The sequence below is a fragment of the Hylobates moloch genome, unplaced genomic scaffold (genome assembly GCF_009828535.3).
Source record: "Hylobates moloch isolate HMO894 unplaced genomic scaffold, HMol_V3 SCAFFOLD_21, whole genome shotgun sequence".
In the NCBI taxonomy this organism is placed as follows: Eukaryota; Metazoa; Chordata; class Mammalia; order Primates; family Hylobatidae; genus Hylobates; species Hylobates moloch.
In genome coordinates this window covers 28994417-29018794 of record NW_026652296.1, presented here as the reverse complement: position 1 = coordinate 29018794, position 24378 = coordinate 28994417, and the positions used below count along the sequence as shown (strand labels likewise).

Genomic DNA, 24378 nt, shown 5'->3' with positions numbered 1-24378 from the left:
TGAGTCTTGCTCTGTCACCCAGGCTGGAGTGCAGTGGTGCGATCTCGGCTCATTGCAACCTCTGCCTCCCAGGTTCAAGCGATTCTCCTGCCTCAGCCTCCCAAGTAGCTGGGACTATAGGCCCACGCCACCACACCTGGCTAATTTTTGTAATTTTAGCAGAGACGGGGTTTCATCATATTGGTCAGGCTGGTCTCGAACTCCTGACCTCAGGTGATCCACCTGGCTCGGCCTCCCAAAGTGCTGGGATTACAGGCATGAGCCACTGCACCTGGCCCTAAACCTTTTTTTTTTTTTGAGACGGAGTCTCGCTCTGTCACCTAGGCTGGAGTGCAGTGGCGCGATCTCAGCTCACTGCAACCTATGCCTCCCAGGTTCAAGCGACTCTTCTGCCTCAGCCTCCCGAGTAGCTGGGATTATAGGCGTGCACCATACCCAGCTAGTTTTTGTATTTTTAGCAGAGACAGGGTTTCACCATCTTGGCCAGGCTGGTCTTGAACTCCCGACCTCATGATCCACCCACCTCGGCCTCCCAAAGTGCTGAGATTACAGGCATGAGCCACCGCGCCCGGCCTGAACTTGGTTTTTAAAAGACCACTTTGGCTGGAGTATTGGGGAAGAGTGATTTTCTAAGGTCCCTTCCCAGCTTTTTCCCTGTCATTCTAGAAATGACTTTTTCCCTGTCATTCTAGGCTCCCATGAACTGGTTGCCTGAGCCATAAAGACACAGTTTCTGGATTAGAGTGACCGAAGAGCTTAGAGTGGTTCCTTGCCCTTGGCCAGAGTAGGGAGTCTGTGTCACCTTGTTCTGCAGGAGATGGAGGAAGTGACTCCCTTAGGGAGGGGTGGGAATCCCATCTTGGAAAACATCCTCAAACCACCTGTATTGTTTCTGCCTCCTGTGTGGAAGTTTCTGCCAATGACACAGTGCTCTCTGGAATGCACCCCCCCAACGCACACACCCAATCTTCCGTTTACACAGGCATAGCTGTACTTTGCATTCCTCCTAGGATTTAGTTCAAAGCTAGCCTACAGGAAATGGTCGATAAAGAGTTACTGATCGACTACTAAAGAAAGAATATTCTCAGCTATTAAGCAAATATTAATGAGTTCTATGAGTATTATGTTGGTCTCTGGGGGTGCAAGGTGATTAAATCGGTTTCTGGTCTTCACTGAGCTCAGAATTCAGTGGCTAGACCAACAACTACAGACAACTACAATGCTGGATCCAATAGTTATAACAGCAACATTTACTAGGGCCTTCCTTATCCAAGTAGGACAAGTTGGCTTTGGAGCCAGACTACCTGGGTTTAAATCATGGTTTTACCACTTACTCGCTGTGCATCTTTGAACAACTTTCTTAGCATCTCTATAGGAATAATAAGAGAACCTACTGGCTGGGCGTGGTGGCTCACGCCTGTAATCCCAGCACTTTGGGAGGCCGAGGCGGGTGGATCACGAGGTCAGGAGATCGAGACCATCCTGGCTAACATGGTGAAACCCCGTCTCTACTAAAAATACAAAAAAATTAGCCGGGCGTGGTGGTGGGCGCCTGTAGTCCCAGCTACTCCAGAAGCTGAGGCAGGAGAATGGTGTGAACCCAGGAGGTGGAGGTTGCAATGAGTCAAGATCGTGCCAGTGCACTCCAGCCTGGGCGACAGAGTGAGACTCCGTCTCAAAAAAATAAAAATAAAAATAAAAAAATAAGAGAACCCACCTGAGTGATACTATTTTGAGAATTCAATGAACTATCTCATATAAAACGCTTAAGTGCAAGTGCTCAATGTTAAATATTACTAAAATTACCTTAGTACCTGCACCATATGATCTTACATACATCCTTACAAAAGGCTCTTAAATCCTTACAAAAACCCTATGAAGTATTATTATTATCCCCATTTTTCAGATAGGGGGACTGAGGCTCAGAAATGGAAAGGAATGCACCCAAGATCTAACAGCTGATATGTAATAGAGACCAGATTCAAACTCAACTCTGTCTGATTCCAGAGCCCATACTTCCAATAACAAAATGATCCCCTTTTCATAAACAGCCCCAGCACAGTGCCTAACACACAGCAGAGACTTTATAAAGGGAGCTATGGTTATTATGTCATTGTCCCTGGAGTTTCCAGATGTAGATGCCGTAGAACCCAGAGGAGGAGGCCTCTCTTTCACCCTAAAGGGATCTGAGAAGGGTTTAAAGGTGTTAGGTGCCAACTACAGGCTTTGCTTGGGAGTTCCATAGGTTTCCCTCACTGGGGCTTGGGATACTAATATGGAACCTACACTAGCACTACTACATCAGACCCAGAAAGTTCCCCCAGGTGTCCAAACACCTGCATGAACAGGCAGGCAGTTTCCCCTAGGTTGACTTCTTGTCTGGCCCTACACATCTCTCAGTTTCATCACTCAGCCACCAGCCCTGGGCCTCATGTGTGCACCTGCTGCTTGACCCAGTCCCAGGAGACACTGAGCCTTAGAATTGGGCTCCCTCTCTGGACCTTGCCCCAAAGGCTATTTCTGAGTGACTCCCTGGGACTTCCCTGACATGGTAACCCCTAGGGCTCCAACTGAACGTGGGTGCTGTGAGCAAAGCAAAATTCTTCTGAGTAGCAGATGGAGAGTGGGTAGAACAAGAGGCAGTTGTTCTGGATCAGAGATAAGCATGGGGTGAGAACCATAGTACACTGGATTTTATGTTTAAGCAGCACTGATCCTCGATAGTTCAGAACTCCCGCACTGAAGTCCAGCCTAGGCAGGTAAGGACATCCTGGAGCTAGGCATTAATACTCATTTCTACTTCCCATCTGAGTCATATTCAGAGTCTGGCCTTGCCTGGTAATTTGACTGCAGAAGGCAACCTATGGCTGAATCAAGGCACCTCAAGCCTTATAGAGAAAAGGGAAAGACTCAGCATTTGCTGAGCTTTTACTCTGCACTAGGCAATGTATAAGTGCACTTTACCTGTACCATTAATTATTAGGAATGTTTGTTAACCCAGTCACTAAACAGTCAGCCACCAAGTACTAGGCCCAGCAGTAGCTGTTAAGAGTGAATGACACAGTTTTTATCCTCAGGAAGCTCAGAGCACCTCGTTTAGTTTTTCTCCCAACAACCCTCTGAAATGAGTATTACTTCCACTTTATAGATCTTCAGGTTTACAGAGGGAAAGTAACTTGTCCAAATTCATGAAGCCAGTTAAGTGATAAGATATTGCTTCTACTCAAAAAATGCTTGTTGACTGAATGAATGAATGAATGACACAGCTATGGCTGTGACTTTAGTCAAGGAGTAGCAACAAGACCAAATATTTATAGTTCTCAAAGTGCTTTTTCATCTATCATCTCTTTGGGCCTCCCTGCTAGCCCATGAGGGAGGCAAGGCGGGTGTTATCTTTCTCCAACATATGAGGCAACAGGCAGAGCTTGGGCAAGAGGCTTGAGGCCACAGAGCAAACAAGGAGTGAGTGGGGCCATGCTGGAAAAACTCTAGAGTTCCCACAATGCCATATTTAATCATTCAAACACGTGTCAGCACCTACTATGTGCCAGGCATGCTCCTACACACTTTAAATACTTAACTCATTAAGTCTTCCACTCAGTAAACAAACAAGGAGGACCCTGGGAAGACAAAATATGCCCCATTGCCAAATGCCTAGTCAACAACACTGGCCAAACCTCTACTGTGTACAAGGTATGACTTGGGCCTTGTAGAGGAGGTAGGGGACAAGGTTGTGAGCCAAGGCCCCAAGCTTCAGGTAGCTTAAAATCTCTAAACTCTTGGTCCAAAGATATCCACATATTCTGTCAGCCTGAAAGTTCACTCCTGGAGAGTAGATCCAATAGCAATGGCAACAATTTGTTTACCAGTGATTGCAATGTGACAATAACAGTAATAATAGTAGCTTGTTATACTAAGTAATTACTATATGCTGGGCTCCTTGGTAGTGCTCCATGTACCTCTTCAACTATTTTCATGCTCTCAAGAGTGTTTCAAGAAAAGCGCTGTAGGCCGGGCACGGTGGCTCATGCCTGTAATCCTAGCAGTTTGGGAGGCTGAGGCAGACAGATCACCTGAGGTCGGAAGTTCGAGACCAGCCTGATCAACATGGAGAAATCTCGTCTCTACTAAAAATACAAAATGAGCTGGGCGTGGTGGCGCATGCCTGTAATCCCCGCTACTTGGGAGGCTGAGGCAGGAGAATCACTTGAACCTGGGAGGTGAAGGTTGTGGTGAGCCAAGGTGGCACCATTGCACTCCCGCCTGGGCAACAAGAGCGAAACTCCGTCTCAAAAAAAAAAAAAAAAAAAAGAAAAGAAAAGCACTGTATATTGTTATCTCTTTTCCATACATGAGGAAACTAAGGCTGGGTAAGATTAAGTATTTGCCAAAGATAACTATTAAGCAAGTGAGACTCACCAACTCAACAATGGTTTGTCAAATTTCGTACCTGACTCTTAACAATGATGGAATTTCTCCCAAGGAGGCAAGGCAGACACCAGGAATACCAGGAGCAGCTGCTGCCTGAGAGAGTGGGGGGCCTCCAGAGCCCCTAGAAGAGTCTTCCTAACTCCTTTCCATCAGGTTTTAACATCACACTGAGATGGGGAGGTAAGGAAAGAATGGTTAGGTGTGCTCAATCTATCCTTAGGGCAACAAGGGTCTGGCCCTCTTCATTGACCCTCAAGGGAAGAAGTTTGTGACCTCCCATTTGTCACTCACCAACCCTCTAGAGAGAAACAGAAGGGGGCAAGGACATGGGAGTATTTTCTCCCTGGAGTTGGGGGGCACACACAAGGGAAGAAGCAGCAGCCTTACTGGCTCTTTCCTCCCCTGGGCAAGAAGCCTGTACATGTGATACGGTGTGTGTCATTCACATGGAACCCCCTTGGGGAAATGCCAAGGCACCTTTTGGACCCAAGAAGCCTCAGAGAGGAAAGACTGGCAAAGCCTTGAACTGCAAGCTAAGCTGACAATTTCTAAGCATTGTAACTAGGTCATCAGGTTCCTGGAGAAGCCAGCTGTGGCTGGGGGATGGGGAGGAAAATTTTGCAGCCTACCAAGATCCCTACTTCCCTTTAGGCCCCACCCTCCCTGAAATCTGCACCTGCTCCCAAACTGACCCCTCCCCCCAGCTGAGCCCAGCTGTCAACGGCTCCCAATGCCCCGCCCCTGCCTTCCTTAGGCCAGAACCATGGGGGCCTCTTGGGCAGGAGGTACCTGATTGCCACCTGAGCTTTGCAGAGAAGGAGCTGTGGGGCAGGGAAGGATTGGCCTCTCCTGGAAGATATTTCTCGCTCCACCAGGGCAGCAAGAAAGTTAGGCCCTTTTGGGCCTACCTAGGGTACCCTTCCTGGCATTGTCACTGCAGGTGGCAGGAGACAGGTGATGTTTACCCTGCTGAGGCCAGAGTTGCCAAAAGGCTTCAATCAATCCTTTGAATCTGCACCTGGCCCTGAGTCCCAAAATAACAACCAGGGCAGCTTACCTGATCTGCAGGTTGCAGGTGCCTGTGGCTTTTCTCTCCCTGTAGCTCTGCCTGCTGAGCCCTGGCTGGCAAGAGATTCCTTTTATCAAGGGTTACTGGAGACCTGACTGCATCCCACAGGTGCTCTGGGCCTCTCCCCATTAGGCTCACCTCTACCATCAACCACCCCCATCCCTCTGTCCAGAGGCCTCTGTCATCAGCCACCTGCTTTCTTCCCTGACCAGCTTTATTGCTGACACAGACCATCTTCGGCTCTAGCCAGTCTGCCTCCTCATCATCTCTCAAATGCTTCATACATACTCCACCCTCCAGTTCTATCTGGGTGGTTCTTACCCGTCTGGCCCGCTCTTTTGTGTGTGTGTGTGTGTGTGTGTGTGTGTGTGTGTGGCAGGGGGGCAGAGTCTCCCTCTGTTGCCCAAGCTGGAGTGCAATGGCGTGATTTCAGCTCACTGCAACCTCCACCTCCTGGCCTCAAGTGATTCTCCTGACTCAGCCTCCCAAGTAGCTGGGATTACAGGTGCCCGCCACCACGCCCTGCTAATTTTTGTATTTTTAGAAGAGATGAGCCGGGCGCAGTGGCTCATGACTGTAATCCCAGCACTTTGGGAGGCTGAGGCGGGTGGATCACGAGGTCAGGAGATCGAGACCATCCTGGCTAACATGGTGAAACCCCGTCTCTACTAAAAATACAAAAAAAATTAGCCGGGCATGGTGGCGGGCGCCTGTAGTCCCAGCTACCCAGGAGGCTGAGGCAGGAGAATGGCGTGAACCCGGGAGGCAGAGCTTGCAGTGAGCCGAGATCGTGCCACTGCACTCCAGCCTGGGCAACTGAGCAAGAGCAAGACTCCATCTCAAAAAAAAAGAAGAGAGGAGGTTTTGTCATATTGGCCAGGCCAGCCTTGAACTCCTCATCTCAAGTGATCCACCCGCCTCAGTCTCCCAAAGTGCTGAGGTTACAGGTGTGAGCCACCATGCCCAGCCACAGCCTGCTCTTGTTACATTCTTTTCACCTATTTAAATCCATCATGGTCCACATCTTCCTAAGACATAACAATGCCTAACATTGACTGAGTATATCAGACATTGTGTGAGGTGGTCTACACAGTCACTTATTCAACAAATATTTGCTAAGTGCCTCCTATGTAGCAAGCACTCTGCTAGATGCTGGGGATGAAAGACAGCATAAAGCCCCTGTACTCTGAGAGCTTATGTTTTACTACAGGAGACAGATGGTAAACATGTAAACATGGTGGCCTCTAGGGAGGTGATATCTGAGTTGATACCTGAATGATAAGAAGAGAGACAGCCCATGGCCGGGCGCGGTGGCTCACGCCTGTAATCCCAGCACTTTGGGAGGCCGAGGCAGGCAGATCACGAGGTCAGGAGATCGAGACCATCCTGGCCAACACAGTGAAACCCCGTCTCTACTAAAAATACAAAAAATTAGCCGGGCGTTGTGGTGGGCGCCTGTAGTCCCAGGTACTTGGGAAGCTGAGGCAGGAGAATGGCTTGAACCCGGGAGGCGGAGCTTGCAGTGAGCCGAGATTGCGCCACTGCACTCCAGCCTGGGCGACAGAGCGAGACTCCATCTCAAAAAAAAAAAAAAAAAAAAAAAAGAAGAGAGACAGCCCTGATCAGATCTATAGGATGAGTGATACAGGCAGAGGAAAAACAGCAAGCCTATAAGGAAGAGATTACTATCATCTTCATTAAGAGATTAGTATTATCTCCATTTACAGACCAGGAAACTGAGGCCTCAGTGGGAATTGTACAAAGCTACAGTGCTGAGAAAGCTATGATTATTTAAGCTGTCAGTGATCTCTCTCCTTCCTAACCCTTTCCACTGTCGATGCAGAAGAGAGTCTGGATTGGCAATGCAGCTGGCTAGGGAAAGGGTGCAGGTTGATGATATAGGCTGAGGGTGGAGGCCTCTGGGCCCAGTAATCAACTGGTAGCTGATGGTGGAAGTTGGCCCATTTGGCAGAGGCCCAGGGCCCAGCAATGCAGTCAGGTGGGCTCAACTTCTTCCGCTTTTGGAGTTTACTCCACAGGTTTGGCACAGTTTGCCTCAAGCCATTCACCAAGTGTTTGGGGTCTATTCCTACTGCTTCAAATGAGTTTGCTTCCTTAGGGGCAGAAACTTTTTTTGTAGCCTAACCTGTATCTAATAATAACAACCCTTCATGTTCATTGAGAGGCCCTGGCCGAGTCCTCACCCAACCGCAGGCCCTGAGCCAGGTAGTCAGGGTAAAATAAGCCAGTCTGGGCTTGCAAGAAGCAAAGACGCTTATAGGCTTTTGCATCAGACACATCTGAGTGTAAGACCCAGCTCTGCCTCTTGTAAGATCTGTTACTGTGGACACATTAGGGAGCCTCTCTGAACCCTAGATTCTCCATCTTCACAGGAGAGCATTTGTGAGAACCAAGTAAGATGATTATATCAAGGGGATAAACACAGCACCTGGCACAGAGCAAGTAACTACTCGCCACATAGTATCTGTTACTATTACCAAAAAACACACTTACATTTCACTTTCTCATTCATGCCTCACTTACTCTGGTGGCTTGGCATTATTCTCTCAGGCTTATGGATGAGAATTTGAAGCTGATTTGCTTTGTGTTATGCCACCAGCAAGGAGTCAAGCTGTCTCAAATGTGAGGCCAGAGTTTTGTCTGTGTATGTGTTGAAGGTGATTGATACATATCAACTATAATGAATCTTGCCTGGTGTGTCTGGCAGCTGAGGAGAAGGATGGATGGCACATGTAGACTGATTCAGATGGTGGAGGGACACCAGCAAGACCCAAGGTGTGGAGTATGGGAACAGACCACTGAGGGATGGGACTCAGTCCCAGTTACCACAATATCCACAGTATCACTAGCATTTAACACATTACAAAGCATTTGTCAATATTTGCTGATTTAACAAAAGAAATGAAACTCCAAGGACAGCTCCAAGCCACACATCCAGCTTTAGGAGAGGCAGACAGTATCAATAATACTGTGTTAAAAGCCAGAACATGAATTCTAAGTCTGATGCTGCCATTTACTGTGGGACAAGACCCCTTATCTTAGTTTCCCCTCTGGAAACCGGGCTGAACATACCCACCACTCCTACTTCACTGGGAAATAACTTATAAAAGGAGTTTGGTAAATTGAAAGTATTATCATGCACATAAAAATAATAATCATGACAATACAGACTACTAAGGCAGTAGAGTGTGAATCCCAGCTCTTCTTGGTACTAGCCTGTGAAGCTCTGGGCATATCACTTTTCTCTGAGCCTCAATTTTCTCAACTATAAAATGAAGGTAACAACACCTACTTTGCAAGATTTTTAAGGACTGGAGATAAAAAGGACAGGCTTTAGAGTAAGAGAGACCTGGTTTCAAATCCTGACTCTGCCTCTGGCTAACTATAAGCCCTCCCAAATCTCAGTGCCTATAATGATAAGGTTGTTGGGATAGTAACAGAGACGGTGTCACTAAAGGCTATCACATAGTGAGCACTGGATTAATGCCAGCAGTCATCTAGACGATAGTGAACTGGACAAGGGAACACAGTGGAGTGTTTAAAAGGGGGAGGTTGGAAGCTACCCTCCCAGGCTTTGCCTCTTACTAACTGTGCTACTTTGCATAAGTTGCTTAACCTCTCTGTACCTCAGTTTCCTCATGTGTGAAACAGGGATAAAAGAACCTACTTCAGAGTGCTGCTGTGAGAATGAAATCTATTAATACATGTAAAGCACTTTGAACAATGGCTGGCATAGAGTAAGCACTCAATAAGTGTTAGATACTATTAATAGTAATGTTAACAATAATATTAATCACCAACTGGAGTAAGAGGGAGGGACTGTTTATCCTGGGACATAGGTGTCCCATGAAATAATTACAGAGAAGTCTCAGCAGCTGTTTGTAGGCAAGTTTTTAGCCTCGGAGACTCTATGGAAAGGACACGAGGCTGGAGGCTCCTGAGCAAATATCCCAGTCCCACTGACCAGGAGGCCAGTCTCTAGGGAAGCAAGTCAGGCTCCTTGGAAGGGACACTGTGTTCCTATCCCTGCCTGACTCGGGGGAACAAAGGCACGTGTGTATGTGTGTGTGGCCAGGGAGGAGGGAGGGGAATGTTTCCCTTTCAAGAGAGGAACAAAGGATCTGAGGCATAGTTGAGTGCGTTCCAATCCCCTCCCAGGCCAGCTCCCATTCCTCAGATGATTGTCCAACAAGGTTTTCAACCTTCTAGCTTCCTCCTCAAAGGTGACTGGGGGAGGGGAAGGCAGGCTCTGTTTCACTCCACCCTCTATCATCAATTTCCAAGAGGCAGGATTTATATGTGCCAAACCTCAAGTTATCTCTTAAGAATCCCATCCTATGCAGGGGTGGGGTGGAAACTCCTACGGGAACTCAGGGTTAATGGATGACACAGGGCACTGCAAGCAACAGGTTTAATGCACCTCCAGGGGAAGTCCAGGACTGAAACTGCTAATGGGTGATGCAGCCAAGGAGAGAACCCAGGAATTCTAACTGACCTCCCTCACAGCCTAGCCTAGGGTAGGGGGTAATGGCCTGGCAGAACCAAGTAGAAAGGCATTTTCTAAATCTTGAAGGGATGATCACAGCTGAAGGGAGAAGCCAGGTGAAGGAGGAAAGGGTAGGGAGCAAAGAAAGTAATGGACAAGAGGAAAGGTAGGGACACATCCAAAAAAAGTAGTTTTCGGGGGGCGGACCTCTAGGGACATTGCTTTCCAGTTTCCACACTCTTGCCGGCAGGGCTGGGACAGGAAGCAGTCCATGGAAGTCATCGCAATGGCATTTCCTGAAGAGCTGGAGAAAAACCTCCAGTTCCGAGGGGAGCACTGGAGGCTGCCCAAAAAGCTGTGTGGCTGAGTTCGCTGTAGGGCTCATGCTTGGCCTGAGAGTCTCATCAGGGATGAAACCAAATAGCAGACGGTCCCAAAGGCAGTGTCTTTATAAAAAAACACAATTTCAAAAATCAATATGTAAAAAAAGGAAGCCAGATGATGTGAGTGAAGAGCCCTAGGATGATATGAAAGCCTTAAGGAATGATTTAATTCACCCAATCTTCAAAAACGGTGCCATTATTATAGCCATTTATAAGTTAAAAGACTTGCCCAAGGTCACACAGCAAGCTAGTAGTCAAGTTCCAATTTGAAAGTCCAAAAACTGCCTCTTCCTCCTCATGTAACCTTGGGCAAGTCAATTCATCTTTCTCACCTGATTTCTCTCCTTTGAAACGGAGATGGCATCCTTCCTGCTCACCTCTCTGGGTAGTTATAAGGCAAGGTGGATCTGAAAGTGCTTTGGAAGCTGTAAGGTGTTACATAAACATAGGGTACCACTATTGTGGGCTCAGTGATAAATTAGCATGCCTTGACACTGGGTTTAGTTAAGATGCTGACATATCTGTCAACAGGAGAGAGCCATTTTAAAATATAACTAATGTGAAATATGCCATAATGGTGGAATCCACCACAAGGCCTAAGGATAGAGAGAACCAGCATTCCTTTATTGTCTACTTCAAACCCTCCATCTTGCATAAAGGGAAACTGGGGACTCGGGGTGAAGTGATCTGGCCACGGTGAGACTGAGAGTAGAACTGGGATTCCAACTCCAAGACCAGTGCTTACACCACCATTGCACACAAACACTGTGGAGCTCCTACTACAACGAAATGCTGCAAGGGCCTGCTCTGAGATGTGCTGATGGGTCACTATGGTATTTAGAAAAAGGAGAGTGGATGCTCAAGATTCCATGAATGGGTCTCTAACATGCGTTCTGTGGAAAGATAAGAATAATGATTCCAACATGGCTCCAGGCTCTATGCAACTCAGGTATACCTCATTGTGTCTTTACCATCACCACCTGTGAGGTAGGTATTATTATTTGTCCCAAGATTCAGAGAGGTAAAAGGAGCTTGCATAGGTAGACATGGATGAGTTGGGAACTGAACTCAGACAAATTTCATTTACTCAGACAGAAATACTGTTGGAGTGGAAGAGGACCATTCATCAGGATATCACATTTGGAGAGAACTATTCCCAAAGAACATCTATCTTACTTAATTTGATTCTAGGATGTCCAAATTGTTGAAAAATAAGGTTTCCAGGGTGGCTGGACCCATCAATATACCATGTGCAAGCCTGGTCTTATTCTCCAGTCCCCCTCTCACTACACCTCCACCTCTAGGTCCAAGCCACCATTCTTTTTCACCTGGCAATTGCACCAGCCTCTTTACTGGGCTCCCTGTTGCCACCCTTAAGAATACAGACCAGGCCGAGCACAGTGGCTCACGCCTGTAATTTTGGCACTTTGGGAGGCCGAGGCAGGCACATCACGAGGTCAAGAGATCGAGACCATCCTGACTAACACGGTGAAACCCTGTCTCTACTAAAAATACAAAAAATTAGCCGGGTGTGGTGGCAGGCACCTGTAGTACCAGCTACTTGGGAGGCTGAGGCAGGAGAACGGCATGAACCCAGGAGGCGGAGCTTGCAGTGAGCAGAGATCGTGCCACTGCACTCCAGCCTGGGCGACAGAGCAAGACTAAGACTCTGTCTCAAAAAAAAAAAAAAAAAAAAAAAGAATACAGACCATTCTACCAAAGCCAAATCCTCATCATGGTCTGCAATGCTCTATGCGATCTGGCCCTCACCTACCTTTCCATCCTCCTCCTCAACCATTCCCTCCCCACATTCTACCCTTTTCCCCTTTGCTGTTTCTTCTCCAGCCACATTGACCTTCTTGCTCATCCTTGAAAACGTCAAGCATGCTCCCTCCTGAGTCCATTCCCTCTGCTTTAAACACCCTTTGCTGTAGGGTACCTACATCATCCACCGCCTTACCTCATTCAGCTCTTGGCTCAAATAAATTTAGGTAATACTTTTGTTGGGACTCAGGACATACCATCCCAAAATATGACAGTAGGAAAACAGAGTATGCCACCCCAAAAATATACTTCTTTGGCATATTTTGAGCTGGTTATTCTGAGAAACTGCAGACATAAGGGTAGCTCTGAAAAGCTGTCCTTTTGTAAAAGAAATTCACATCTAAAAAGGAAATCTACACTAGTAAAGGTATCTGTATTAGGAAGAGGGCTGCTTCAGACAAATTTTATTACCAGAGAGACTTTTTATTTTTTTGAGACAGGGTCTTGCTCTGTCACCCAGGTTGGAGTGCAGTGGCGTGATCTCAGCTCATTGCAACCTCCGCCTCCCAGGCTCAAGTGATCCTCCCACCTCAGTACACCCCCTCAACAGTAGCTGGGACCACAGACGCACGCCACCACCAATTCTTTCCCTCACCCTGCCATAACTTGGATTGCTGCCACTCAAGCCCCTAACAGAAATCCCAAGCCCCATATTCTTTTCTGTAGCTCAGGATGCTATATAAGCTTCAATTATCTGACCCTTCTTTGAGCCTCATATTTTGTAGGACTCCTGTGTACACCTATGTAATTAATTTTTTTCCTCCAGTTAATCTATGTCAATTTAATTCTCAGCCCAGCCAAAGGACCTAGAAGGGTAGAGGAAAGCCATTTTTTTCTCCCTTACACCTTCTTTGATCACTCTTTTAAAACATCAGCCCCACCCTCCCTTGCTAGACATGCCCTATGCACCAACCTGCTTTATTTTCTTCATAGCATGTACAATCATCTGATATAAACATGTAATTATATATTTATTGCCTGTCACTCCTCATTGGAATGTGAGCTCCATGAGGACAGAAACTTAGTTTTGCTTACTTTTGTTTACTGCCATACTCCCAGTATCTAAGACAGCCTGGTACACGGTAGGAGCTCAATAAACATTGTTTGACTCAATGAATGAATTATTAGGTAAATAGCCACTCCCATTATTGTTATTCTGGCTTGACAAGGGTCTGTTTTGTCAGAAATTTAGTGGGTTTCTCTTTCATTAGGTATCTGCTATGCCCAAGGCCTCTGCTCAGTGCTGAGGAAACAAGCATGGACAAGATGTGGCCTCCACCCTGAGGAGCTCCTAAATTTAGGAGAGAGTAAATCTGTTAGAAATGTCTTCTCGGCACATAATTTAAGCTCTACCAACTGTTAACTTCTTTTCATTTATCCAAGTTTTGCCAGGTACCATACCAATAAAAAAAGACTCAGTCCCTCTTCCTTCAGATATCTGAAGCTGGTGATATTCTCCTGGGTCTTCTCTTCCCCTGGCTAAACAAAAAGACCCAGTGGGATTTTCTGACTCAGGTCTGCCAACTGGGAACAAGGAAGACAGACTGTTGGATAGAGGGGCAGAAGAGAAGAGGATCCAGGAGTAGAGTGACTCCTTCAAAGAAAAAAGAGGGAGTCCTTAGGGAGGACTCGGTGGAATTAGGTTGGAGGTTGGGGTGGGGACAGGGCCCCTGCTTAATTAAGGCAGTAGGAGATGATACTTCCGTAGAAAAGCAGTACACTGGGAATTACCCCTATGTCTATCCACATTAAACTCAGGCAAAACCACAGTTGCTTAAAGAAAGCCCCATGATGGAAGGCTGAGGATACTGGCAAAACCAGGGAGGTCGGACACAGAGGAGGACGCTCAAGCCCACTGGTCTCAGAACAGATATCTGCTGAGGGAAGGGACAGAGATAACAACTGCTGGCCGGGTGCGGTGGCTCAAGCCTGTAATCCCAGCACTTTGGGAGGCCGAGGCGGGCGGATCACGAGGTCAGGAGATCGAGACCATCCTGGCTAACATGGTGAAACCCCGTCTCTACTAAAAATACAAAAAAAAAAGTTAGCTGGGCGTAGTGGCGGGCGGCTGTAGTCCCAGCTACTCGGAGAGGCTGAGGCAGGAGAATGGCGTGAACCCGGGAGACGGAGCTTGCAGTGAGCCAAGATCGCGCCACTGCACTCCAGCCTGGGGGACAGAGCAAGACTCCGTCTCAAAAAAAAAAAAAAAAAAAAAAAAAGATAACAACTGCTGCTTCATGCAGCCCAAACAAATCTGGGGACACCCATACAAAAGTCAAGAAAACGCTCCAGGTTCCATTGGAGCCCCCTGAAAAAATACCTGGGTAATTTTCGACAGAAGCTAAAGGGCTCTGTGGGGCTACCGGGGAAATTATTCCTAGGAAGTCTGGAAAACCCTGTGATGGCAACAGAATTTTAAGAGCAACCTCAAATGTACACTCAGAAGAAGTAGGTATTTCAAGGGGGAGCCCCTGAGACACTTCTACTTCATTTTGGGACCTGAATGAGATTACTAAAAATTTCCACATTTGGGGTTTCTAATGGGGTTTCCCCAAGAAAACCGCAGAACTGCCACTATCTGCAAAGGGAGCTGAGGTGCTTCAACTAAGCATACATCCATCTGAAGAAGCCAGATTAGGCAATAAGAGATCTACAGAAACTCAGACCACTGAGCCATACAGCTTAAGAAAGGCCAAGTTATGTTTTCTCCCCGCCACACACTGTTCATTGCTCCCAACAATGATGTTTCTATCAGGCTAAAGGATTTCTTCAGGGACAGCAATCCCAAAGTGGCCAGGCCCACCTGGGTCCCTTCTCACATTCCCATTGGAAAGCACCAGAAACACTTGTGTCCCTTCGGGGAAGGTCATGTATACAACATTCCAGGTGAGTATCACAGGGACTTTGTTTCTTAAGGAGAAACTCTAGGCGGAAGAGTCAGTTCTCTGAGGGAAGCTGCCCATTCATTAAAGGGTTTCCACCCTAAAATTATGGCAGGAGAAGGGCTTTTGTGCTAGATCCTTTACTCGAGTCAAGCTATGGCAGCTGGCTATCATTATTCCATTTTACAGGCAGGAGAGACAGATGGACAAGACAGCTGAACAGGTTCAGCATTTCATCAGGTGACTCCAGGCAGGCAGTAATCTGGCTAAGGGTCTACACTTTCAGTCCTTGAAGCATCACTCCACCACTAAGTAGAGATACCTGGGGCAGGCCACCTTCTCCCCACACACACACTGCTGTCATCTATTGGCAGGACCTGAGAGGGTTTTAACAATGAAAAAATTGGCCGGGGCCAGGCACGGTGGTTCATGCCTATAATCCCAGCACTTTGGGAGGCTGAGGCAGGCGGATCACCTGAGGTTGGGAGTTTGAGACCAGCTTGATCAACATGGAGAAACCCCGTCTTTACTAAAAATACAAAATTAGCCAGGTGTGGTGGCGCATGCCTGTAATCCCAGCTACTCGGGAGGCTGAGGCAGGAGAATCGCTTGAACCCGGGAGGCTGAGGCAGGAGAATCGCTTGAACCCGGGAGGCAGAGGCTGCAGTGAGCTGAGATCACGCCACTGCACTCCAGTCTAGGCAACAAGAGCGAGACTCCGTCTCAAAAAAAAAAAAAAAAAGAAAGAAAAAATTAATAAGCAGCTCACTCTGGGCAAAACCCTGATGCCCACTTGAAACCTGCCATGTCTGAGTTTTACCAGTGCCAGAATCCGAGGCTACCAACATGCCTCTGGGAACCTGCTACTGCCAACTGTCCTTCCCATAGCTACCTGAACAAAGCCAGTTATCAGTCCAGAGTGAGCACCTTCACAGGCATGGTTTGCTTGGCCCAACAGCATCTCTGGCTTTCTGGGCCAGCATGTCTGGGTCACTTTATTACTCCCTGGACAATTTGACAGGATGAAAAGTGTTGGCTTTAGATTATGCCAACCTTGGTGTAAATTCTCATTCAGACACTTAACTGGCTGAGGGATACCTGGGGTCAGTCACTTAGCCACAAAGAGCTTCACGTGTAAACTGGGAATAAACTCACCTTCCTTGGAAGGTTACTGTAGAATATATGACACAGCATGCCATTTCCATTAAGGAAGGTACCATGTGTGGCTTATGGCCAGCACCTAGTACACTGCTAGCTTCACGTAGTTGCTCAAGAAATATTGGTTGCATAAGTAGAGGACCTAACACAGTGCCTAGTACTTAACAGGTACTCAATAAAGACTAACTTCCTTCCCCTTTCCTGTAGAGATGCTAAATTTAGAACATAGCCCTGAGTAGAACAGCCCATAACTCCTACCCTCAAGGATCTCCCAGCCGCAGCCTCCAGGATAATTACCCGATGCCACCACAGTAGCCAGTCGGTGCAGCTTGGAACAGGATAATACCTGAGAGGAAGGGGGCGGGTACTTTCTACCCAGGCTCAAAGGATCCTGAGTCAAATGTTCTTTACTCCCTGGCCTCAGGGAGAGAATGCATGCTCAGAAATGGTTCTGATATAACTGGCTCTTCCACACACATCTCCTCTGTTCACCAAGAGGAAGTGACATGTGGTATGTTGTCCAACGGGCTCTGATAATTCTTAAACAAAGAGATGGAAGATGGAATTTCAATCTAATGGAGATCTAATAAACTTACCCAGAGCTGTTGTGTCTAAGACCTCTTTCATATGCACCACTGGGCAGCTGGCAATTCTCTGGTAGGGGTAGCCTTCTGCAGAGGCTGGCTAGCAGACCAGGCACCTCTCCCAGACTGCCTTTTGTTTATAGCTGGCAACAACCCACCTGGTATTAGGACCACTGGCCAAAGACAATAGTCAGGCAAAGTGGGCAAGCAGCCTCAATCTCTACTTGGAGATGCCTCAGAGGGTGTGTCTGCAGTACTGGAATCCTGTCCCTCCTGTAATCAGCTGAACAAATATTTGCCCCAAAAGGGAATCAAAGCAGGAGGCAATAGGAGAGGTCACTGCACAAACCAACAGGAACTATTTAATCATTTATCCCCCCCAGAGAGTTCATTTACAGAATGGCTTTCAAGTCTAGTCAACCCTAGCTCAAGAGAACCCACCATCTTTACCTCCTCTGACCCCACCCCAGTTATCTGACCTGTATTGACTTGACCCCCTTGCCTTTTACAAGAGCTGGCACAGAAGAGTTGAAGTTGCAAAGAAATGGAAAATGAGAGAGGGGGTGGGATTCCAGGGCAAACTCAGGAGGTCTCTTGCTCAGTGGTAAAGTGAAGTGCTTGCCACGCCCTAGGCCCAGCCTATAGACAGTTGCATTCTTGACATTCCTGAGTCCATGGTGCATGTCCCCTTCCACCTCAGCTCCTTCAATGGATGACTTATTTTCCACAGCTTGTTGCTTTTCTGCATATTCTGAGGGGATAGAATACCTCTCATAAACCCTGCACCTCCGCTAGGTAGGGAGATAAGCAAGAAAACAGGACGAGTTCACTGAAGAGCAAAACTTGCCAACAGTGACCACTGGTAAAGAAGCTTTCACCACCATCTCATCCTGTCTCAGTGATGGGCAGGAGAACTCTCCCTCCCTGGAAAGGAAATTTGCTGGTGTCAGTCACTGTGCTCATATTATCGCCAAGATTTACAATACTCTGTAAGGCAAGGAAAGCTTGCCACATTTTTTAGTGAAAGAAACTAAGCCTCAAGAAAGTAACCCAGCCTGTCCAAGGTCACACAGCTAGTTACATGACAGAGCTGGAACTTATACCTGCATGTGAAGTCTGTTACTAAATCTCAATGTCCCACAGAGCCCCAAAGACTGGGTTCTTGCTTTGCCAGCAAACAGTGCTTGAAGAGGCCCCTGGGCTCTGGCCGGAAAGTAACAGGCAGAGCAGCTGGAGCTCCCCAACCGACCCCAGGCAATGAGGTGCAAAGTCCCCGGGCTTAATGTGTGACACAGCAAGTGCTCCACAAACAAGGCAACCATGCAGAAAGTCGCACACTTTGGGGGAAATGAACTTGGGTGCACAGTGCAAACACAATCTGCACAGCCTACACTGCCCCAAAATCTGACAATTCTCAGCCATTCAACCCAGTGGGAACTCCTGCCTGTGGCCATGCCCTAGTCTGAGAGGAGAGTGCCATACACGCAAACTTTGAAATAAAGGGAACTTGATTTGGGGGAGAGAAGCCCAGGATAGGACTGAGACCCCTTGCGGGGAACAGATGGAGAGGTCTGTGGGTCACTGATGCTCATCATCTTCTCCAGGTATTATATTCATCACCCCTTTGTGTGTGAACCATTGTATAAGGAAAGGGAAACACCGAACTAACCTCCTACCCTCACAGGTTTGGGACTTATGAACACATAGGCTATAGTTTTCTTTGCTGAGAAACTGGAACACAAGTATGGAATAGTGGAGTCAAGGGGGTGATCAGGGTGAAAGATGCCTGATCTCTGAAGCAAAGCATCATTTGTATTTCCAAGGAGTTAACCTCTTGTGGTGAAATGCGGCCAGTCAGGTTTCCTCAACTATCAACGTCTCCAACAATCACCCAACACAACAGAAACAGATACAGAAGAAGGGCTGTTGGGGATCTCTGACCAGAGGCCAAAGAAAAGGGACACACAAGGGGCTTGGTTCTTACCCAGCCGCCGTTCTCCTGGATCCAAGGCTCTAGGTGGTCATTCAGGTAAGTGGCCATCCAAGCTGCAATCCGACTCACCAATACCTGCATCTCCTTGTCTACGCTTTCCACGCACAGTGCCCCGCCGAAGGAGAAAAAGGCCACAATGCGACCCCAGTTTACCCCATCCCGGAAGAGTTCATTCACTACCTGTTCAAAGCTCTGATATGCTGTCCCTGGGGTGATGTGGAGCTGGGATGTCAGGTCACTGAATGCCCGCCGGTACCGCAGTTCAAACTCGTCGCCTGCCTCCCTCAGCGCTTGCTTTACTGCTGCCATGGGGATCACCTCCCGGGCATCCAAACTGCTGCTGTGGCCAGTGGCTCCATTCACCGCGGGGCTGTCCGCCAGGTGCCAGGATGGGTTGCCATTGATGGCACTGGGGGTCTCCATCTCCGATTCAGTCCCTTCTGGGGCCTCAGTCCTGTTCTCTTCCACATCACTAAACTGACTCCAGCTGTATCCTTTCTGGGAAAGCTTGTAGGAGAGAAAGTCAACCACCAGCTCCCGGTTGCTCTGAGACATTTTTATAATAGGGATGGGCTCAACCAGTCCATTGTCCAAAACACCTGCTCACTCACTGAGTCTGGTCTCTGGTTAGTGATTCTCTTCTAAGATCCAAAGCCAAGATAAGATTCTGAAGGGAGAGAAACAGCTTCAGGAAAAAAAATAATTAATATGCATGCCATTTACCCTAAACATCCCATTCCCCCTCCAGGTACCAGAACTGGTTTCTTTGTGGGTCTTACGAAGGTCTAGGTCTGGGTTCCAAGATACTTCAATTAAGTCAAATCGAAAGCACCAGTGGACTCTGAATCTCCCACCAGCCTTTTCTACCCCCGTCTTCTCCGAAATGCCTTCCTCGGAAAGTCACCCCCTGGGCAGTCCCCCCTCTCCCGCCCCACTCCCGCTCCCCCGCACCACCTACATTCAAATCCGCCTTAGGCAAAGGCAGGCAGGTGCAGTCCCCGGAAGATCTTTTGTATCACAGGTCGGGAGAGGAGGTGGCTGCGGGGATGCCGGTAACTCAGCCGGCCTCGCGGCCGCTGGCAAAAAAACCAGCTCCGGCCGGAGGGATCATGCGACCCGGCAGGCTGGGAGCCCAGAAGGCGACACAGGAATTGCGAAGCTCAGGAACCAGCCCCCTCGCTTGCTTCCTCCTCCATCGCCCGGATCGAGGGCGGCCGCTCCGCAGCCGCGGCCTCCTGCCACCCGGGAGCCCAGCCCCCTCGCTCTTGCACGCCCCTTGGCTCTCCGCCTCCTACTGGGAGCCAGGAGTACTCTCCCGGAGGTGGCTGGTATGGATTTAGTTGGTTTTGTTTTTTTTTTCTTTTCTTTTTTCTATTTAAGCACCAGCCCAGGGTGAGGTGGAGGCGTCCGAAACCCTGAAGGGACTTCTCAATGGGGTTCAAGGTTTCGGTGAGGGACGCAGGGAGGGGGAAACTGCCTCGGATCTGCGATCTGACTTTGGGAAGGCCACCCCCAGGCCTGTCTGGGAGGTTGAAGGCCGGAGACCCCCCACAAATGCCGCTGGTTTGCTCTGAATTCCCCAAAGGCTCAGAACGTGGCGGTGGGGGATTGCCGGGTCCTCCATTCCCCGCCCGGACACAATGGCCGCCGGCGCCCTGCACAAAGACTGGGTGAGGGTGAGGCGCTGGGCCTCTCCTCAGGTCAGGAAGAGGGGTCGAGGCCTGCTCGACGGCCCCACAGCTGAGACCACGTTTTCTTGGGGACAGGCCCAAAGTGGCTTCCTGGCGCCCCCGGGAGGGCTCCGGGGCCGGGGGCTGCACCTCTCCGGAGCCCAGGGTGGGCCAGCTGCGGCCTCGCGGCTTCTCGCGCTCACTAGGCCGGGTACCCGCCGAGCCACCGCCCCGTTGCTAGGCAACCGCCCTCCCCCGGGGGCGCCCCCTAGACCTTTCTGAGAGGAGGGGCCTCGCCCCCGGCGGTCCGCCCCAGCGCAGCCAATCAGCGAGCCCAGCCGGCACGGAAGCGGGACGGCGAAGGCTCCTATTGGGCGCAGCGGCTGTCACGCACAGGGGAGGCGGCGCTCTCACCTGCGAGCCCCGCGAGCCGTGGGGGGCCACATCCCCCTTCATCGGCCCGGTAGCTTCCAGACGCAAGAGCTCTTCGCGGCCGAGTTCCGCGCCGCGGACCCGGGCCGGCCTACCTCGCTGCCGGCCTACCTGGCTGACTGCTCGCGCCGTCTCTCCCGAACAAGCCGGCCTCAGTTTCCCCTGAAGAGACAGGGGAACTTGCAAGCTCAGTCACTTCCGGTGCCGCGGCAACGCGCGCGAGCCCGAGACGCAAAAGGAGTGCGCGCTTTGAGTGACTGGCATCAGGACCGGGGAGAGATCGCCCCCTCGCGGTAGATCCGGGGAATCGGGAGACGCAAAAAATCAACATTTATAATCACATTTCCATTTATTCATTAATTCAGTCAGTCAATCACTCATCAGTCAATCAGCCTATTTCATCCGTCCGTCAGTTTATATATAGAAGAAGCATCGCCTTGTGGTTAAGCACTTTGTCTGGATTCTAACTCTGCTAGTTAGGCAAGTCTCTCAACTGCTGTGTGCTTCAATGTCCTCAGTTGTAAAATGGGTAATAGTACCAACCTCTCTCGTTGAGCTATTGTGATGATTAAAAGAGTTATTAATTGTAAACTCCATAGGACAGGCCGGGCGCGGTGGCTCACGCTCGTAATCCCAGCACTTTGGGAGGCCGAGGCGGGCGGATCACCTGAGGTTAGGAGTTCAAGACCAGCCTGGCCAACGTGTTGAAACCCCGTCTCTACTAAAAATACAAAAAATTAGCTGGGCGTGGTGGCGCATGCTTGTAATCCCAGCTACTCGGGAGGCTGAGGCAGGAGAATCGCTTACAGGAGAATCATTTAGAGGCGTGAGCCACCGCACCCGGCCAATTTCCTTACACCCTGAACCACAGAGTGTGTTATCAAATGTTTTATCCTTGCCAATTAGATGAGTAAAAACCGAAGGCACTTTCATATTTCTTTTTTTATTATGAATGAAGTTGAGCAATTTGTCATATTTTTAGTCTTTCTTTGGAGGGTGGATCTTGTATTGGTGAATTCTCTTCATATTGTTTACCCCCTTTTCAGATGGTCTTTCTGTTGAACTCTTTCCTCATTTTTTTTGTTTGTTTGTTTGTTTGTTTGAGACGGAGTCTTGCTCTGTTGCACAGGCTGGAGTGCAGTGGTACTATCTTGGCTCACTGTAAACGCTGCCTGCCAGGTTCAAGTGATTGTCCTGCCTCAGCCTCCCTAGTATCTGGGACTACAGGTGCACACCACCACGCCCGGCTAATTTTTGTATTTTTAGTAGAGACAGGGTTTCACCATTTTGGCCAGGCTGGTCTCAAACTGCTGACCTCAGGCGATCCGCCTGCCTCAGCCTCCCAAAGTGCTGGGATTACTGACGTGAGCCACCGTGCCCGGCCTTTTTTTTTTTTTTTTTTGAGACAGGGTGTGTCACCCAGCCTGCAGTGCAATGGTGTGATCTCAGCTCACAGCAGCCTCGACCTCCCCATCCCAGGTGATCCTCCCACCTCAGCCTCCCCAGTAGTTGTGAATACAGGCTCGCATCTCCACGCCCAGCTAATTTTTGTATTTTTTGTAGAGAATGGAGTTTCCCCATGTTGCCCAGGCTGGTCTCAAACTCCTGGGCTCACGTGATCCATCTATGTTGGCCTCCCAAAGTCCTGGAATTACAGGCATTAGCCACCACACCTGGCCCTGATATACTTTTTTTTTTTTTTTTTGGTTTTTGAGACAGAGTCTTGCTCTGTTGCCCAAGCTGGAGTGCAGTGGTGCGATCTCGGCTCACTGCAGCCTCCGCCTCCTGGGTTCAAGTGATTCTCCTGCCTCAGCCTCCTGAGTAGCTGGGATTACAGGCACCCACCACCACACCTGGCTAATTTTTGTATTTTTAGTAGAGACGGGGTTTCACCAGTTGGTCAGGCTGGTCTCGAACTCCTGACCTCATGATCCGCCCACCTTGGCCTCCCAAAGTGCTGGGATTACAGGTGTGAGCCACTGCGCCCGTTCTAATTTACATTTTTGAACCTATGGTGTCACAATTATCTCAATGTGAAAAGTATCATTATGGAAGCCTCAGTGTGCTTTGGGAGCCCAGCAGAGGGCAGATAAACTCTGTCCACAGATAGGGGCTTTACTGAACTGGCCCTCAAAAGAATGTAATTTTGCTTGGGAGAGAAAGGATGTAGGAGCATTTTAAGCAGAAGATATTGCTTGAGCGAAGGCCTGGCAGCCCAGCGTGAGAGCTCATGGTGTCCTAGAAATAAATTGGGATGGCTGAGGGGAGTGGTGGAGATGAGATGGAATATAAATGTGTATCCATGCGAGCAGCACATCAAATAGCACCAGAGGAGCCAGCAAATATTTTTTTAAACCAGAAAGAACATGGAGAAATTTATATTTTGGAAAGATGGATACAGTATTTTGGAAAAAGAATTTTGCAAGTCTTGAAAATGGCTCTCAAATGATCTTTGACTGGAATCTAATTTAAAGAAAATAAGTTACATTTAAATCTAAAGAAAATAAGTTTTCTTTTTTATACTTCTCTGTGTTGTCTACACATAACTTTGTATTTTTGTTCTTTTTTCTTTTTCTTTTTTTTTTTTTTTTTTTGATATGGAGTCTCGTTCTATTGCCAAGGCTGGAGTGCAGTGGCACAATCTCAGCTTACTGCAACCTGTGCCTCCCGGCTTCAAGTGATTCTCCTGCCTCACCATGTTGATCAGGCTGGTTTCGAACTCCTGACTTTGTGATCCGCCGGCCTCGGCCTCTCAAAGTGCTGGGATTACAGGCATGAGCCACTGCGCCCGGCTATTATTTTTAATTATATAACACTATCTAAAAACATGCTAACTTTGGCCGGGCACAGTGGCTCACATCTGTGAGGCCAAGGAGGGTGGATCACGAGGTCAGGGGTTCAAGACCAGCCTGGCCAACATGGTGAAACTCCGTCTCTACTAAAAATACAAAAATTAGCCAGGCATGGTGGCAGGTGCCTGTAATCCCAGCTACTCAGGAGGCTGAGGCAGGAGAATCACTTGAACCCAGGAGACAGAGTTTGCAATGAGCCGAGAGCATGCCACCACACTCCAGCCTGGGTGACAGAGCGAGACTCTGCCTCAAAAAAAAAGAAGACTCCCAGAAACAGACCAGCCATGGTGGCTCACACCTGTAATCCCACCACTTTGGGAGTCCAAGGCAGAAAGATGCTTGAGCCCAGGAGTTCAATACCAGCCTGGGCAATATAGTGAGACCCCCCTCTCTACAAAACAAAACAAAAACAAAAAAAAGAACAATTAGCCAGGCCTGGTGGCATACACCTGTAGTCCCTAGCAACTGAATAGATTGAGGCGACAGAATCGCTTAAGCCTGGGAGGTCGAGGCTACAGTGAGCTGTGATCATACCACTGTACTCCAGCCTGGGTGACAGAGTGAGACACCCTCTCAAAAAAAAAAAAAAAAAA

General features: G+C 48.6%; 1 protein-coding gene across 11 annotated transcripts in view; it reads right to left on the bottom strand.

Annotated features, from left to right (window-relative positions):
* Positions 1–24378, bottom strand: part of BCL2L1 (BCL2 like 1) — a 79939-nt gene that overhangs the window by 37963 nt on the left and 17598 nt on the right. Inside the window, exons 1-2 of one of the 11 annotated variants that reach the window (XM_032143016.2) lie at positions 20916–21144; positions 18823–19516 (exon numbers count right to left, since the gene is read on the bottom strand). In XM_032143016.2, the coding sequence (XP_031998907.1) occupies positions 18823–19386 (564 nt within the window). In that variant the 5' untranslated portion in view covers positions 19387–19516; positions 20916–21144. Of the gene's footprint in view, positions 1–18822; positions 19517–19583; positions 19707–19789; positions 20740–20915; positions 21145–24378 lie in introns of those variants that run through there. The other 10 variants (XM_032143017.2, XM_032143015.2, XM_058432720.1 and 7 more) reach the window with 10 other exon arrangements.